Here is a 14,413-nt window from a genome sequence, read left to right as displayed (position 1 = left end):
GTAAAGACTTTTGTCATGTAATTTCAATGAGTCCTGACTGCGCAATAGCGGTGCTGCATGACAGCGGTGCTGCATGATAGCAGTGCTGCGCGACAGATGCATGACATCGGCCGTTACAGGAAGGTATTGCCAAAAAGAGAAGGAACACTATCAATCTTTTATAAATAATAATGTTTTATTACAATGTACAGAGAAGGTAAAATGACTGATGGTTATTATATGTGTTACAGTCAATTATGTATAGGCAAATATAATAAAGGCTTGTGTTCGTTCAGATAGAAAGGGCCGGCGGAGCTCCGTAACAGAGCAGTTAGCAGTTGCCCCTACATCGTATCCCCATGGGAAAGGCGTCTACAGAGAGCGCTGATCCCATCACATTGTTACACCGAGACTATATATATATATATATATATATATATATATATATATATATATATATATATATGAAAATAATTTTGAAAGCGTGAGATTCAGACACAAGGTGGCATCTCTGACGTCACAAGATCAGAAACCCACTCTAAGATTTAAGCATTTTTAGCCTGGTTCAGGTTTCTTGGCAAAACCATGCTGCGCTGCAGATGGGATAGATGTAACATGCAGAAAGCGTTAAGCCCCATACTCACCAGATGATATATCGTTCATACAGCCCAGTGTGTACACTCAGTATCATTAACGTTGTGCGCTCTATGATATCCACTGTCATCTGTACATGCCGGTCAATGTTGACCATATCGTCAGGGACTGCATGTTCAAGAGGGATACTGTCGGTTGGTCAACAGTCATTAGGTCGACATACTGCAAGGTCAACATGGGTCTAGGTCGACGTGGGACAAGGTTGACTGGTCATTAGGTCAACATGGGGTTTTTCACTGTTTTTTGAGCCGACGTGTGCCGACAGGCAGTATCTCATGCCCTACCATCCACTAGAGCGTGGTGTGAGAATAAAATTGTGTGCCGAGTGTAGCGAGCCATGCGAGGGGACACGGTGCACTTAATCATGTATCCATGTCGACTGTCGACATTCGGGTAAAAAAAAACGTGAAAACTCCCATGTCAACCTTTTGACTGTCGACCTAATGCTTGTGTCGACCTTGACCCATGTCGTCCTTGCAGTATATCGACCTAGTGGTGTCGACCTAATGACTGTCGACCATCTTTAGGTCGACCATACAATCCATACCCGCTCAAGAGGGACCACGGAAGATGTCACTGAACGATATCGCTCAGTGTTTACTGTATCATTTGCTCAGGAGTGCTGCCGATATCGGCTGGTGTGTATGGGGCTTTAGATTTGGGTGGGGTGTGCTCAAATCGAACTCTAAATGACAGTGTAAAAATAAAGCAGCCAGTACAATATCACCCACCCAAATCTGACGCTCTCTGCACACGTTACATCTTCCCCCCTGCAGCGCAGCATGGGCTTGCCCAGTTGTGTGCTCTTTTTTCCTTTGTTAGCAAACCTGTATCCGGCCCTGTGTCTTCCATGCTGCAGTGGTGTAATGAGCGATTATCTCACCAATAACGGTTCCGTACACACACACATCGGTCATACAAGTGACAGCACAATGGCAGGATGTTCTGGGGGCTTACTATAACCTCCATCCGATAGGTCACAGCTATTAGAGCCCTACAATAGGGGAGACCTACTGGAGTTTTCCTCGTCAGGGTCTCAATAAATAAAACCATTTACAGGAGATGTGAAATTCAGCAGCAAACCCCTCGGGCGTGGGCCGTCCTTCCTCTCGTGGTAACTCCGTATTTACCATGTCATCTCCCTCATTAGAATAGGCGTCTTGTAAGAGATGGTTTACACTTGGCTGATTGGACAAACTCTTCCAGTGGACTCTACTTCAATGTCCTCCGGCACCGCAAAGCCTCGCTCAAGATGCCGGTATGTCCCCTTCTTTGTCAGCAATGTAGCAGGGAGTCGGTGTAATCCGGGTCCTACGTACTGGACATGGTCCGATAAGATCAGCGATAGTGTTACGTTCCATGGGGTGTATCGGGTGATAATGGGGTGTCAGGGTCTGACTGCAGCTCTCAGCCACTGTTACATGTACGGAAAGTTTACACCTTCATATTACAAGTTCATCTGATAATACCGATACTTCTTTCCACACAGGGAATGCGTCTCAGGTCCAGCTAGGTGACTTCCGGATGTGTCTCCCATGATGCTCAGCGCCGGAGGCCGCCCGTTTGGGGGATACAGTTACATTACAGAAAACAGCACAGGCCAATTCCCTTCAGCCTGAAAGTAAATACGACTCTCCTGGTTTACAATGAAAGCCCCTTGCGTGCGCAGATGCGCAGGTCGTTGTCGCATCATGAATCTTATGGCAGATATGAGAAACATACAATAGGCGTGTGCACCCCCGCAGGAGACGTGTGAGGCTGTGTGATGCAGCCGATGCTCTATCGGGACTTGTAAAAACGATTTACTCATATGGCTGACCTGGCAACTCAGTCCGCAGGCAACGGAGGCATTCACTCTGGAACAACAGAAAACATGCACCTGTCAGTAGGATTTTTGTAGGCTTGTTATCAGTATAGACCTGGGGTAGCCAACCCTAGTCCTTGAGAGCTACCAACAGTGCATGTTTTGCAGGTCTCCTCACAGAATCACAAGTGAGCTAATTAGCTCCATCTGTGTATCTTAAAATGTGTCAGTGATTAATGAGTGCAGCTGTGCAGCAGCTACAGATGGGTCTTTTCCCATCTTGGCAGGGGATGGCGCTGGCGTCGCCAGCCGCCATCCCCCGCCAGCGCTATGGCGATCGTGAGAAGGGGACGCGCGCGCACGAGAGGCGCGCGCGTCCCCTTCCGACGGCGCTTCCATACGTTTCCCCGGGTCCCCGCCGGCTTGCCGGCGGTAACCCGGGGTCCCCGCCGACTGCCCGCACCCCCCCTAACCCCCCCCTAACCCTGTCCGTCTCCCTGAGGCGGAGACGGACAGGGTTTCCGTCGCGCTAGCGACGGAGACTGAGACGCGCGTGCGCGTGAGACGCACGCGCGTCTCAGTCTCCTCGCTGGCGTGGCTGCTGGCGGGTCGCCAGCGCAGACGCCATGGCGACCCGCCAGCAAGGATGGGACAAGACCCATCTGTAGGTTGTCTGGAAAATGTGAACTGATGGTAGCTCTCGAGGGCTAGGGTTGGCTATCACTGGTATAGACTGTGTCTGTATGGATTCAGTATTAAATCCCGGCATTCAGAATCCCGACGCTGGAATCCCGACCGCCGAAATCCCGACAAGGGGGGGACCTGTATTGCCCCCCCTTGCGGGCTCGCTGCGCTCGCCACGAGGCGGCCCTGGTGCCTCGCTACGCTCGGCACACTAATTTATTCTCCCTCCGAGGGTGTCGTGGACACTGCATCCCATCTGTATAGACCAGGGACTAATGACTTGTATATGATCTGGGTCTGTATAGACCAGGGACTAATGGCTTATGTGTGATCTGTGTCTATAGACCAGGAAATGGCACGTGATCTGTGTCTGTATAGACCAGGGACGACTGATGTGTGATCTGTGTCTGTAGAGACCAAAGACTGGCGTGTGATATGTGTCTTTATCAGGGCTATTTTTCAGCAGGCTCCAGCAGGAACTGAGGCCCTTATTCTAGTTCACTCTTTCTGACAAATTATTTCTTAGATGGACAAAACCATGTGCACTGCAGGTGAGGCAGGTGTAAAACCCCACCCAAATCTAATTCTCTCTGCACAAGTAACACCTGCCTCACCTGCAGTGCACATGGTTTTGTCCATCTAAGAAATATTTTGTCAGAAAGAGTGAACTAGAATAAGGGCCTCAGTTTCTGCTGGAGCCTGCTGAAAAATAGCCCTGGTCTTTATAGACCTGTGAGTGCAGAGGATGCCGTGTGTTACTAGGTGTTTCCCCGAGGGGTGTATATAACCATATATCTGCTATTTAGTCCCAACTAACTTCTCTGACTATTGGAAATGTTGACAAATAAACCACAAGCAGATTTGTCAGACACCGTTAACGTGCACTACATTCCAGGTGTGTACAGAGGTAATTATAGTATAGCGCTATAGTTGTGCTGTATTGTGTTCTGCCATGTCCCTGCTAGTAGAGGATAGCGGTAACGTGCGCTACATTCCAGGTGTGTACAGAGGTAATTATAGTATAGCGCTATAGTTGTGCTGTATTGTGTTCTGCCATGTCCCTGCTAGTAGTGGATAGCGGTAACGTGCGCTACATTCCAGGTGTGTACAGAGGTAATTATAGTATAGTGCTATAGTTGTGCTGTATTGTGTTCTGCCATGTCCCTGCTAGTAGAGGATAGCGGTAACGTGCGCTACATTCCAGGTGTCTTTTTGTGGTAAAACTTCTGCGCCTTCAGTGTTGACATATAATCAAGACGATTATGTGGTAATCTTTAAAGTGCTTTCTATGTGCGTACCAGATTGTTTCAGGCAATATCGCACGTAGAGGTATCTTTCACTCCGAAGTGCTCCCTCTTCCTTTTATTTTCAGGCTCCGCCGATTGCGTAGGGCATTCGATTGCGTATGAAAATTCCCAGAAGGAGATATTAGGAGTTTACAAAATATTTGTGAACATATGTGCAATCAAAGTGATGCCTTATAATAAAGTGCTTGTGCTTGTGCAAGAAAAATTATTATTAAGGGTGAACAAACGCCACCTTGTGGCTATCCTTATTTAATTTTCACACGTGTGATCACCCTGTGATAAAAAGACTTTTTTCAAAAAACAGGTACTGAACTCACACTGTGAATGCCTTTATCCGGATGTATTTCCCTTCGGGAGTAGTACAAGACCCTTAAAACCAAAAAAAGCTCCCACCAAGGGAAAGGCTGATAGCGTAATATTGTTTCATAAAATACATTTATTTAAAAACAAACACGCATATATAGAAAAAAACAGTAAAAAATGGACCCGTACATTTGACTTAAAAAGACATGCTTATCTGATATAGGTCAGCGGGAATGGAGAGGTGTATAGCCCGACCGGTTTCGTCCCTTCCTTGTGTTCTGGGACTTCCTCAGGGGTTTAGAGATGAGGTGACATGCATCTAGGGTGTATATATACCCTGTGCTAACTCTATTAATTGCTTGGCGTCTAGACTGGTGTAATGCGCATGCGCAGAACACCCGCGTTGTCATGACAACTTCAGTTATACTTCTAATTCAACAGCAATATATAAATCTTGCTGTTTCCTATGTAAGTTAGTTAGTTATATAAACAGCAAGATTTATATATTGCTGTTGAATTAGCCAACTCTCGCGTAGTTGCGAGCGTAATCCCGCGAGATCGCGGTAAACCCATCAATGAATATAACTAGGCTCTGACATCAGAGCATTCATTGAAGGCCAGTTCACGCTGGTGAATCAGCCAAGTCTCGCGCATTTGCGAGCGTGATCCCGCGAGATCGCGGCAAAGCTATCGAAGAATAGATTAAAGCTCTGACATCAGAGCAGTCACTGAAGACTCGCGTACTCTCGCGAGCTTTCGGGAGCCCCGCACATGCGCGTTAGCAGCACCTATAGTTAGAAGTATAACTGAAGTTGTCATGACAACGCGGGTGTTCTGCGCATGCGCATTACACCAGTCTAGACGCCAAGCAATTAATAGAGTTAGCACAGGGTATATATACACCCTAGATGCATGTCACCTCATCTCTAAACCCCTGAGGAAGTCCCAGAACACAAGGAAGGGACGAAACCGGTCGGGCTATACACCTCTCCATTCCCGCTGACCTATATCAGATAAGCATGTCTTTTTAAGTCAAATGTACGGGTCCATTTTTTACTGTTTTTTTCTATATATGCGTGTTTGTTTTTAAATAAATGTATTTTATGAAACAATATTACGCTATCAGCCTTTCCCTTGGTGGGAGCTTTTTTTGGTTTTAAGGGTCTTGTACTACTCCCGAAGGGAAATACATCCGGATAAAGGCATTCACAGTGTGAGTTCAGTACCTGTTTTTTGAAAAAAGTCTTTTTATCACAGGGTGATCACACGTGTGAAAATTAAATAAGGATAGCCACAAGGTGGCGTTTGTTCACCCTTAATAATAATTTTTCTTGCACAAGCACAAGCACTTTATTATAAGGCATCACTTTGATTGCACATATGTTCACAAATATTTTGTAAACTCCTAATATCTCCTTCTGGGAATTTTCATACGCAATCGAATGCCCTACGCCAGGGGTGTCAAACACAAGGCCCGCGGGCCAAATCCGGCCCGCCAGACCTCTTCATGTGGCCCACGCAGCCGCCGCCAGCCTTCACCTTTTATTCTCGTTTTTTTTTTTTTTAAAAACAAGAAAGCCGCCTCTTCAGCGCATGCACGGCAGCCAACAAGCCAGAGAACGTCTGCCCTCTAGCACAGTGCCGCCGGTCGTCAACCCCTCCTCCGCTCCCACCTGCTGTATAGGAGCCAGAGAGAGGAAAGAGCAGGTCCGTCGTGGTGAATGGTGCTGCTGCTGCTGTGCGCTCCAGGTCACTTACTGCTGAGTGTGCACTGCACAGTGACCGGGAGCACGCTGCCCCCCACTCCTGGATAGATAGTGCGAGGAGCGCTACTCACAGGAGGGAGGGGGAAATGCGCCTGTGTGAGAGCGCAGCTGTGTCCTTGGTGGTGGAGCAGCTCAGACTGGAGTGGACGCATCAGAGCGGGTAAGTGTCAAACTCTCTGCCTATATGTGTGTGTGTGCACTGGCACATTGCAGCCCATCATTAATTGCTGTGTCCCATGATAATAAGCAGGACATATGCCATAAGACTGAGTGCTGCCCCCCTGTGCAGGCAGCGTGTGCCCTGATGCACTGCAGTTCACAGCAATAGCAGGAGGGAAATGCTACTGCTGAGTTACAGTGGTATTATTTGGGACATACTTGTATGAAGGACACGATTATGATAATAAAGAGTGGACACATAGTCCTACAGATACAACTGGCCCTTTGAGGGTGACCAAACTGCTGATGCGGCCCCCGATGAATTTGAGGTTGACACCCCTGCCCTACGCAATCGGCGGAGCCTGAAAATAAAAGGAAGAGGGAGCACTTCGGAGTGAAAGATACCTCTACGTGCGATATTGCCTGAAACAATCTGGTACGCACATAGAAAGCACTTTAAAGATTACCACATAATCGTCTTGATTATATGTCAACACTGAAGGCGCAGAAGTTTTACCACAAAAAGACATTTTTTCGGTCCTACGGGAATTAGGCCAACCACAAAACTTTTGCAGACACATTATATAATCTGGAGTGTTGTTTATGTATCACGTATTTATATTTAATATAACAGTCACTAATACTAGTACTCACTAAGTGAGGGTTAGCGCTTTTTGTGCAATACACAAATATACATTCCAGGTGTGTACAGAGGTAATTATAGTATAGCGCTATAGTTGTGCTGTATTGTGTTCTGCCATGTCCCGGCTAGTAGTGGATAGCGGTAACGTGCGCTACATTCCAGGTGTGTACAGAGGTAATTATAGTATAGCGCTATAGTTGTGCTGTATTGTGTTCTGCCATGTCCCTGCTAGTAGTGGATAGCAGTAACGTGCACTACATTCCAGGTGTGTACAGAGGTAATTATAGTATAGCGCTATAGTTGTGCTGTATTGTGTTCTGCCATATCCCTGCTAGTAGAGGATAGCGGTAACGTGCGCTACATTCCAGGTGTGTGTAGAGGGTAATTATAGTATAGCGCTATAGTTGTGCTGTATTGTGATCTGCCATGTCCCTGCTAGTAGTGGATAGCGGTAAAGTGCACTACATTCCAGGTGTGTACAGAGGTAATTATAGTATAGCGCTATAGTAGTGCTGTATTGTGATCTGCCATGTCCCTGCTAGTAGTGGATAGCGGTAATATGTCCAGGGGGCAGATAAGCAGGCATGTTGGTGCTGTCTCTATAACCACGTTACCTATGAGGCGATACAGTCTCCCCTGCAGATTGTCATTACTAGGAGTGGGCAGAGCGGCAGGAGCGGCAGCAGGCCTTGCTGTAGTACCAGTGGCTGCACAGATTCACTTTGATGGCCAAAGCGCAGTTAGTTCCAGTTTGGTCCTGGCAGCTGTCATCTGCAGGAAGAGAGGGAGAGGATGGGGCACATATACCTGGAAGGTGGTATACAGCTATGGCACTACCCCTTGCCAGCCCTGAGAGGTTACATACCAGAGTAATGCCCATATACATATCATACATTATGGTATACAGCTATGGCACTACCCAGAAACATTAGAGCGACAGGACCCGGTGCGGCACTTGCTAGCGAAAGGCGACACAATAGACAATAATATGATTACTGTATTCCCGCCCCGTTACTGGACTAACCAATCAAATCAGCATTAATGAAAGGGTAATCCGAATGGGATACGGTCATTGGGTATACAGCAAGTTGGTCGACATGGGTTTATGCCGACAGATTATTAGGTTGACACAAGCATTAGGTCGATAGTGTCTAGGTCGACAGCCAAAAGGTCGACATGGGGTTTTTCACTGTTTTTTCAGCCGACATGTGCAGACAGGCGGTATTTCATGCCCTACCATCCACTAGGGTGCGGTGGGAGAATAAAACCGTGCCCAAAGCATTGCGAGCGAAGCAAGGGGATACAGTGCACTGGAAACTGTGTCCATGTCGACCTTTTGACTGTCGACCTAGACACTGTTGACCTAATACTTATGTTGACCTGTTGACCTAAATCCTTGTCGACCTAGTTCCATTTCGACCTTGTCCCATGTCAACCCAACGGTGTCAACCTAATGCTCCTCGACCAACTTGCTGTAGACCAAATGATCCCAACCCATCTGAATAGCACCATCACTATCTCCTCGCTGCCGCCAGAGACATGGGTACAGGCATACATGGGTACAGGCATACATTTCATGGGTACAGGCATACATTACATGGGTACAGGCATACATGGGTACAGGCATACATTACATGGGTACAGGCATACATTACATGGGTACAGGCATACATGGGTACAGGCATACATTACATGGGTATAGGCATACATTACTAGATACTGGGCATGCAGGTTAGCCGAGACAGAAGCACAGCAGAAACGTGGTGTAGCAGCGGCTGGTTAGTAACAGTGGGTTACCTCTGCCCTCTAGTGGCTGACAGCGGACTCACCAGGTGGATCAGTGGGACAAGGTTGCAAGTCACAGGTCTGTTTCCCGACAGGTTTCATCAATAGGTCACAGCCCCGAATTATGTCTCTGCCCTGGAAACACTTGACATCTCTCATTCGGACGCCCACCCCGCAGGTCTTGCTGCACTTTAACGTCAGAGAGAGTGGGGTCAGTATGACACGCTGGACGGGGCTAGGGATAGGCTATAGGGCTCAGCAGTACAATCCTGGATTGTGTCAGTGGAACCCCATTATCTATGGCGCATACATTACACTGTAACCCTATATGTCGCTCTGAAGACATACCAGCCCAATGTTACCATAACCGGGCGTTTATTGTACCGGCTGGAATAGGGCGGATGCGTCAGGAATCAGTGTTATTGGCTGCACCCTGACAGTGCTATAGGTTAGCACTGGCAGGGTTAGGAAATGACCTCTCTGTAATCAGGATGAGCCTTAAACTATAATAATAATTATCCCTGACAATGCGGCTGCAGATAGGCAACAGCATCATACGGGGGACTCTCACCTAATGGCACCTCACCAGCACCAGGCAGCGCCTCCTACCTCAGACCAGGGAGTAGTGTACCACTTGAAACATGGTCTCTCAAAGCACGTGGTCTCATCGGCCGGCTTCTTGGCTGCGTCACAGTCAGTGGGGCTGCGGGTTTTAACTTTCCCATTGGCCACCTCCAGGCACAGGATGATTCGCTGCTTGGCTCCCCGGCCGCAGGTTGTATTACACTGAGGGAAAGCAAGAAAAGAGATCCATAACCAGCCAGGGACAGAACACTGGCACCCAACTAGCAGCTGAGGCTCAGGGATGTCCCGAGAGCAGCACACCATGGGACAGATACAGGATACAGCAGCTCTGGATGTACCAGGAGCAGCACACCATGGGGCAGGGACAGGATACGGCAGCTCTGGATTCCCCAGTAGCAGCACACCATGGGGCAGGGACAGGATACGGCAGCTCTGGATGTCCCAGGAGCAGCACACCATGGGACAGGGACAGGATGCGGCAGCTCGGGTATGTCCCAGGAGCAGCACACCATGGGGCAGGGACAGGATACGGCAGCTCTGGATGTCCCAGGAGCAGCACACCATGGGGCAGGGACAGTATACAGCAGCTCTGGATGTCCCAGGAGCAGCACACCATGGGGCAGGGATAGGATACGGCAGCTCTGGATACCCCAGGAGCAGCACACCATGGGGCAGGGACAGGATACGGCAGCTCTGGATTCCCCAGGAGCAGCACACCATGGGGCAGGGACAGTATACGGCAGCTCTGGATTCCCCAGGAGCAGCACACCATGGGGCAGGGACACGATGCGGCAGTTCGGGATGTCCCAGGAGCAGCACACCATGGGGCAGGGACAGGATACGGCAGCTCTGGATTCCCCAGGAGCAGCACACCATGGGGCAGGGACACGATGCGGCAGTTCGGGATGTCCCAGGAGCAGCACACCCTGGGGCAGGGACAGGATATGGCAGCTCTGGATTCCCCGGGAGCAGCACACCATGGGGCAGGGACAGGATACGGCAGTTCGGGATGTCCCAGGAGCAGCACACCCTGGGGCAGGGACAGGATACAGCAGCTCAGGGATGTCCCGGGAGCAGCACACCATGGGACAGGATATGGCAGCTATGGATGTCCCGGAAGCAGCACACCATGGGACAGGGACAGGATACGGCAGCTCGGGTATGTCCTGGGAGCAGCACACCATGGGACAGGGACTGGATATGGCAGCTCTGGATGTCCCGGTAGCAGCACACCATGGGACAGGGACAGGATATGGCAGCTCTGGATGTCCCGGGAGCAGTACACCATGGTACAGTATACAGCAGCTCTGGATGTCCCAGGAGCAGTACACCATGGGACAGATACAGGATACAGCAGCTCGGGTATGTCCCGGGAGCAGCACACCATGGGACAGGGACAGTATACAGCAGCTCGGGTATGTTCCAGAAGCAGTACACCATGGGACAGTATACAGCAGCTCGGGTATGTTCCGGAAGCAGTAGATCATGGGACAGGGACAGGATATGGCAGCTCGGGGATGTCCCGGGAGCAGCACACCATGGGACAGGGACAGTATACAGCAGCTCGGGTATGTTCCAGAAGCAGTACACCATGGGACAGTATACAGCAGCTCGGGTATGTTCCGGAAGCAGTAGATCATGGGACAGGGACAGGATATGGCAGCTCGGGGATGTCCCGGGAGCAGCACACCATGGGGCAGGGACAGGATACGGCAGCTTGCAGATTTCCCAGGAGCAGTAGACCATGGGACAGGGTACGGCAGCTCGGGGATGTCCCGGGAGCAGTAGACCCTGGGACAGGATATGGCAGCTTGCGGATGTCCCGGGAGCAGTAGACCATGGGACAGGGATAGGATATGGCAGCTCGGGAATGTCCAGGGAGCAGTAGACAATGGGACAGGATACGGCAGCTCGGTGATGTCCCAGGAGCAGTAGACCATGGGACAGGATACGACAGCTCAGGGATGGCCTGGGAGCAGTAGACCATGGGACAGGGACAGCATATGGCAACTCGGGGATGTCCAGGGAGCAGTAGACATTGGGACAGGATATGGCAGCTCGGGGATGTTCCGGGAGTAGTAGACCATGGGACAGGGACAGGATACGGCAGCTCGGGGATGTCCCGGAAGCAGTAGACCATGGGACAGGGGAAGGATACGGCAGCTTGCGGATGTCCCAGGAGTATTAGACCAAGGGACAGGGACAGGATATGTCAGCTCCTGGATGGCCCGTGATCAGTAGACCATGGGACAGGGACAAAACACAGCAGCTCCTGATGTCCCGGAAGCAGCACACCATGGGGCAGGGATACAGCAGCTCACGTTCAGTAGTTAATAATTTGGGTCCTGTATAATAAATGAGTACACTATTATGAGATTACATTTTCCATAATCCCTGGCAACCAATCAAATGCTGAGGTTTCTGTTTATTCCAGTGTGTTGCATTGGCTGCTTAGTTCCTTTCATATACCGGCCAGGGTACCTTACCCGTTCCCAGTCCTGGCTCAGCCATTGTGGGGGGCAGTTCTTCTCCCCACAAGGATGGATGGCCAGCGGTTTGGTCTCCAGATTGCAGTGGGACTCGGGGACCACTCTTCCGTCGGCCGTTTTGCAGTATACGTGTCTTATCATCTTCCCCTGGCCGCAGGATCCGCTGCACTGTAAGAAGAGTGGGGATCCTTAGGTCATACTCACATAAAGAACATCATGGAACTGTAATAGGACGAGGAGGGGTGACACTTCCACCGCACAGAACAGACGGTCCCTATCCCAAATCTATTTTCTACCTCTATTGGTACTCATCAATTACCACTAAAAATAGGCAGTCTCCCTGGAAACCGTTGCCTAGCAATACCCGTTAAATGCCCGCAGCAGAGAATTACAAGTTGCTTTTAGCTTGAACATAATTGGATCATTTGTAGATTGTGGAATCTTTAAATGGACCAACATCATTTTAGCAACAGGGAAGCATTCAGCGCAGATAACATATACTATGGCGATGTTCTATGTCCAATGACTTGCATATAGAATGCAGGTGGTACGTGTGTCAGCCACAGCACGGTACAGGTACTTACAGGCCCCCAGTCTGACACCGTCCACTGCCGGTCACACGGAGGCCCCGTACAGTTCTTCTCCGATGGGGGCCTTGTTCCTGGGTCACAGAGCGCCTCGTCTTCAGAACAGCGCACATCCCTGATGACAACACTCCGCTCGCCGCACCTGGCTGTACACTGAGACAAACACACGTGTTATGGAACAGCAGACGGCAGTGTGCTCATATGACACGTGTTATATATGGAACAATGAGAGAGCTCAGGAGCATTACTATGTATTCCCTGCCTGGGAAACACTGATATATACGCTAATAACACCTGCAGCATTGCGCAGAAATAAGCGTACAAAGGCTTTATCTACTGAGGAACAGATTGCGCAGGATGCCAGAATGTAATCCACAGCGCCAGTATCCCTCCCATATGCAAGCTGGGTGTTCACAGTGACAGCAGCAAGAGTAAGGATAGACAGTGACAGCGACAAGAGTAAGGATAGACAGTGACAGCGACAAGAGTAAGGATAGACAGTGACAGCGACAAGAGTAAGGATAGACAGTGACAGCGACAAGAGTAAGGATAGACAGTGACAGCAGCAAAAATAAGTATAGACAGTGACAGCGACAAGAGTAAGGGTAGACAGTGACAGCAGCAAAAATAAGTATAGACAGTGACAGCAACAAGAGTAAGGATAGACAGTTATGGCTACAAGAGTAAGGGTAGACAGTGACGGCGACAAGAGTAAGGGTAGACAGTGACGGCGACAAGAGTAAGGATAGACAGTGACGGCGACAAGAGTAAGAGTAGACAGTGACGGCGACAAGAGTAAGAGTAGACAGTGATGGCAGCAAGAGTAAGGGTAGACAGTGATGGCAGCAAGAGTAAGGATAGACAGTGATAGCGACAAGAGTAAGGGTAGACAGTGACGGCGACAATAGTAAGGGTAGACAGTGACGGCAGCAAGAGTAAGGGTAGACAGTGACAGTGACAAGAGTAAGGATAGACAGTGACAGTAGTAAGGGTAGACAGTGACAGCGACAAGAGTAAGGATAGACAGTGACGGCAGCAAGAGTAAGGATAGACAGTGACAGCAGCAAGAGTAAGGGTAGACAGTGACAGCAGCAAGAGTAAGGATAGACAGTGACGGCAACAAGAGTAAGGATAGACAGCGACAAGAGTAAGGGTAGACAGTGTCATCGACAAGAGTAAGGATAGACAGTGACAGCAGCAAGAGTGAGGATAGACAGTGACGGCGACAAGAGTAAGGATAGACAGTGACGGCGACAAGAGTAAGGATAGACAGTGACAGCGACAAGAGTAAGGATAGACAGTGACAGCGACAAGAGTAAGGATAGACAGTGACAGCGACAATAGTAAGGGTAGACAGTGACAGCGACAAGAGTAAGGGTAGACAGTGATGGCGACAAGAGTAAGGGTAGACAGTGACGGCGACAAGAGTAAGAATAGACAGTGACGAAGACAAGAGTAAGGATAGACAGTGACGGTGACAAGAGTAAGGGTAGACAGTGACAGCAGCAAAAATAAGTATAGACAGTGACAGCAACAAGAGTAAGGATAGACAGTTATGGCTACAAGAGTAAGGGTAGACAGTGACGGCGACAAGAGTAAGGGTAGACAGTGACGGCGACAAGAGTAAGAATAGACAGTGACGGCGACAAGAGTAAGAGTAGACAGTGA

At 49.4% G+C, this 14,413-nt stretch overlaps 1 protein-coding gene across 12 annotated transcripts in view; it reads right to left on the bottom strand.

Moving 5' to 3' along the window:
* Positions 1-154: 154 nt before the first annotated feature.
* ADAMTSL2 (ADAMTS like 2) overlaps positions 155-14,413 on the bottom strand; it is a 112,680-nt gene continuing 98,421 nt past the window's right edge. For 11 of the 12 annotated variants that reach the window (XM_083161101.1, XM_083161100.1, XM_083161102.1 and 8 more), the window contains 6 exons: positions 12,743-12,898; positions 12,156-12,326; positions 9,694-9,870; positions 9,129-9,273; positions 7,914-8,070; positions 155-2,489 (listed from right to left, as the gene is read on the bottom strand). In XM_083161101.1, the coding sequence (XP_083017227.1) occupies positions 7,952-8,070; positions 9,129-9,273; positions 9,694-9,870; positions 12,156-12,326; positions 12,743-12,898 (768 nt within the window). In that variant the 3' untranslated portion in view covers positions 155-2,489; positions 7,914-7,951. The remainder of the gene's footprint in view (positions 2,490-7,913; positions 8,071-9,128; positions 9,274-9,693; positions 9,871-12,155; positions 12,327-12,742; positions 12,899-14,413) is intronic. The other variant, XR_014460989.1, reaches the window with a different exon arrangement.

The sequence above is a fragment of the Crinia signifera genome, chromosome 9 (assembly GCF_055691185.1).
Source record: "Crinia signifera chromosome 9, ASM5569118v1, whole genome shotgun sequence".
NCBI lineage: Eukaryota > Metazoa > Chordata > Amphibia > Anura > Myobatrachidae > Crinia > Crinia signifera.
This window is presented reverse-complemented; position numbering and strand designations above follow the sequence as displayed.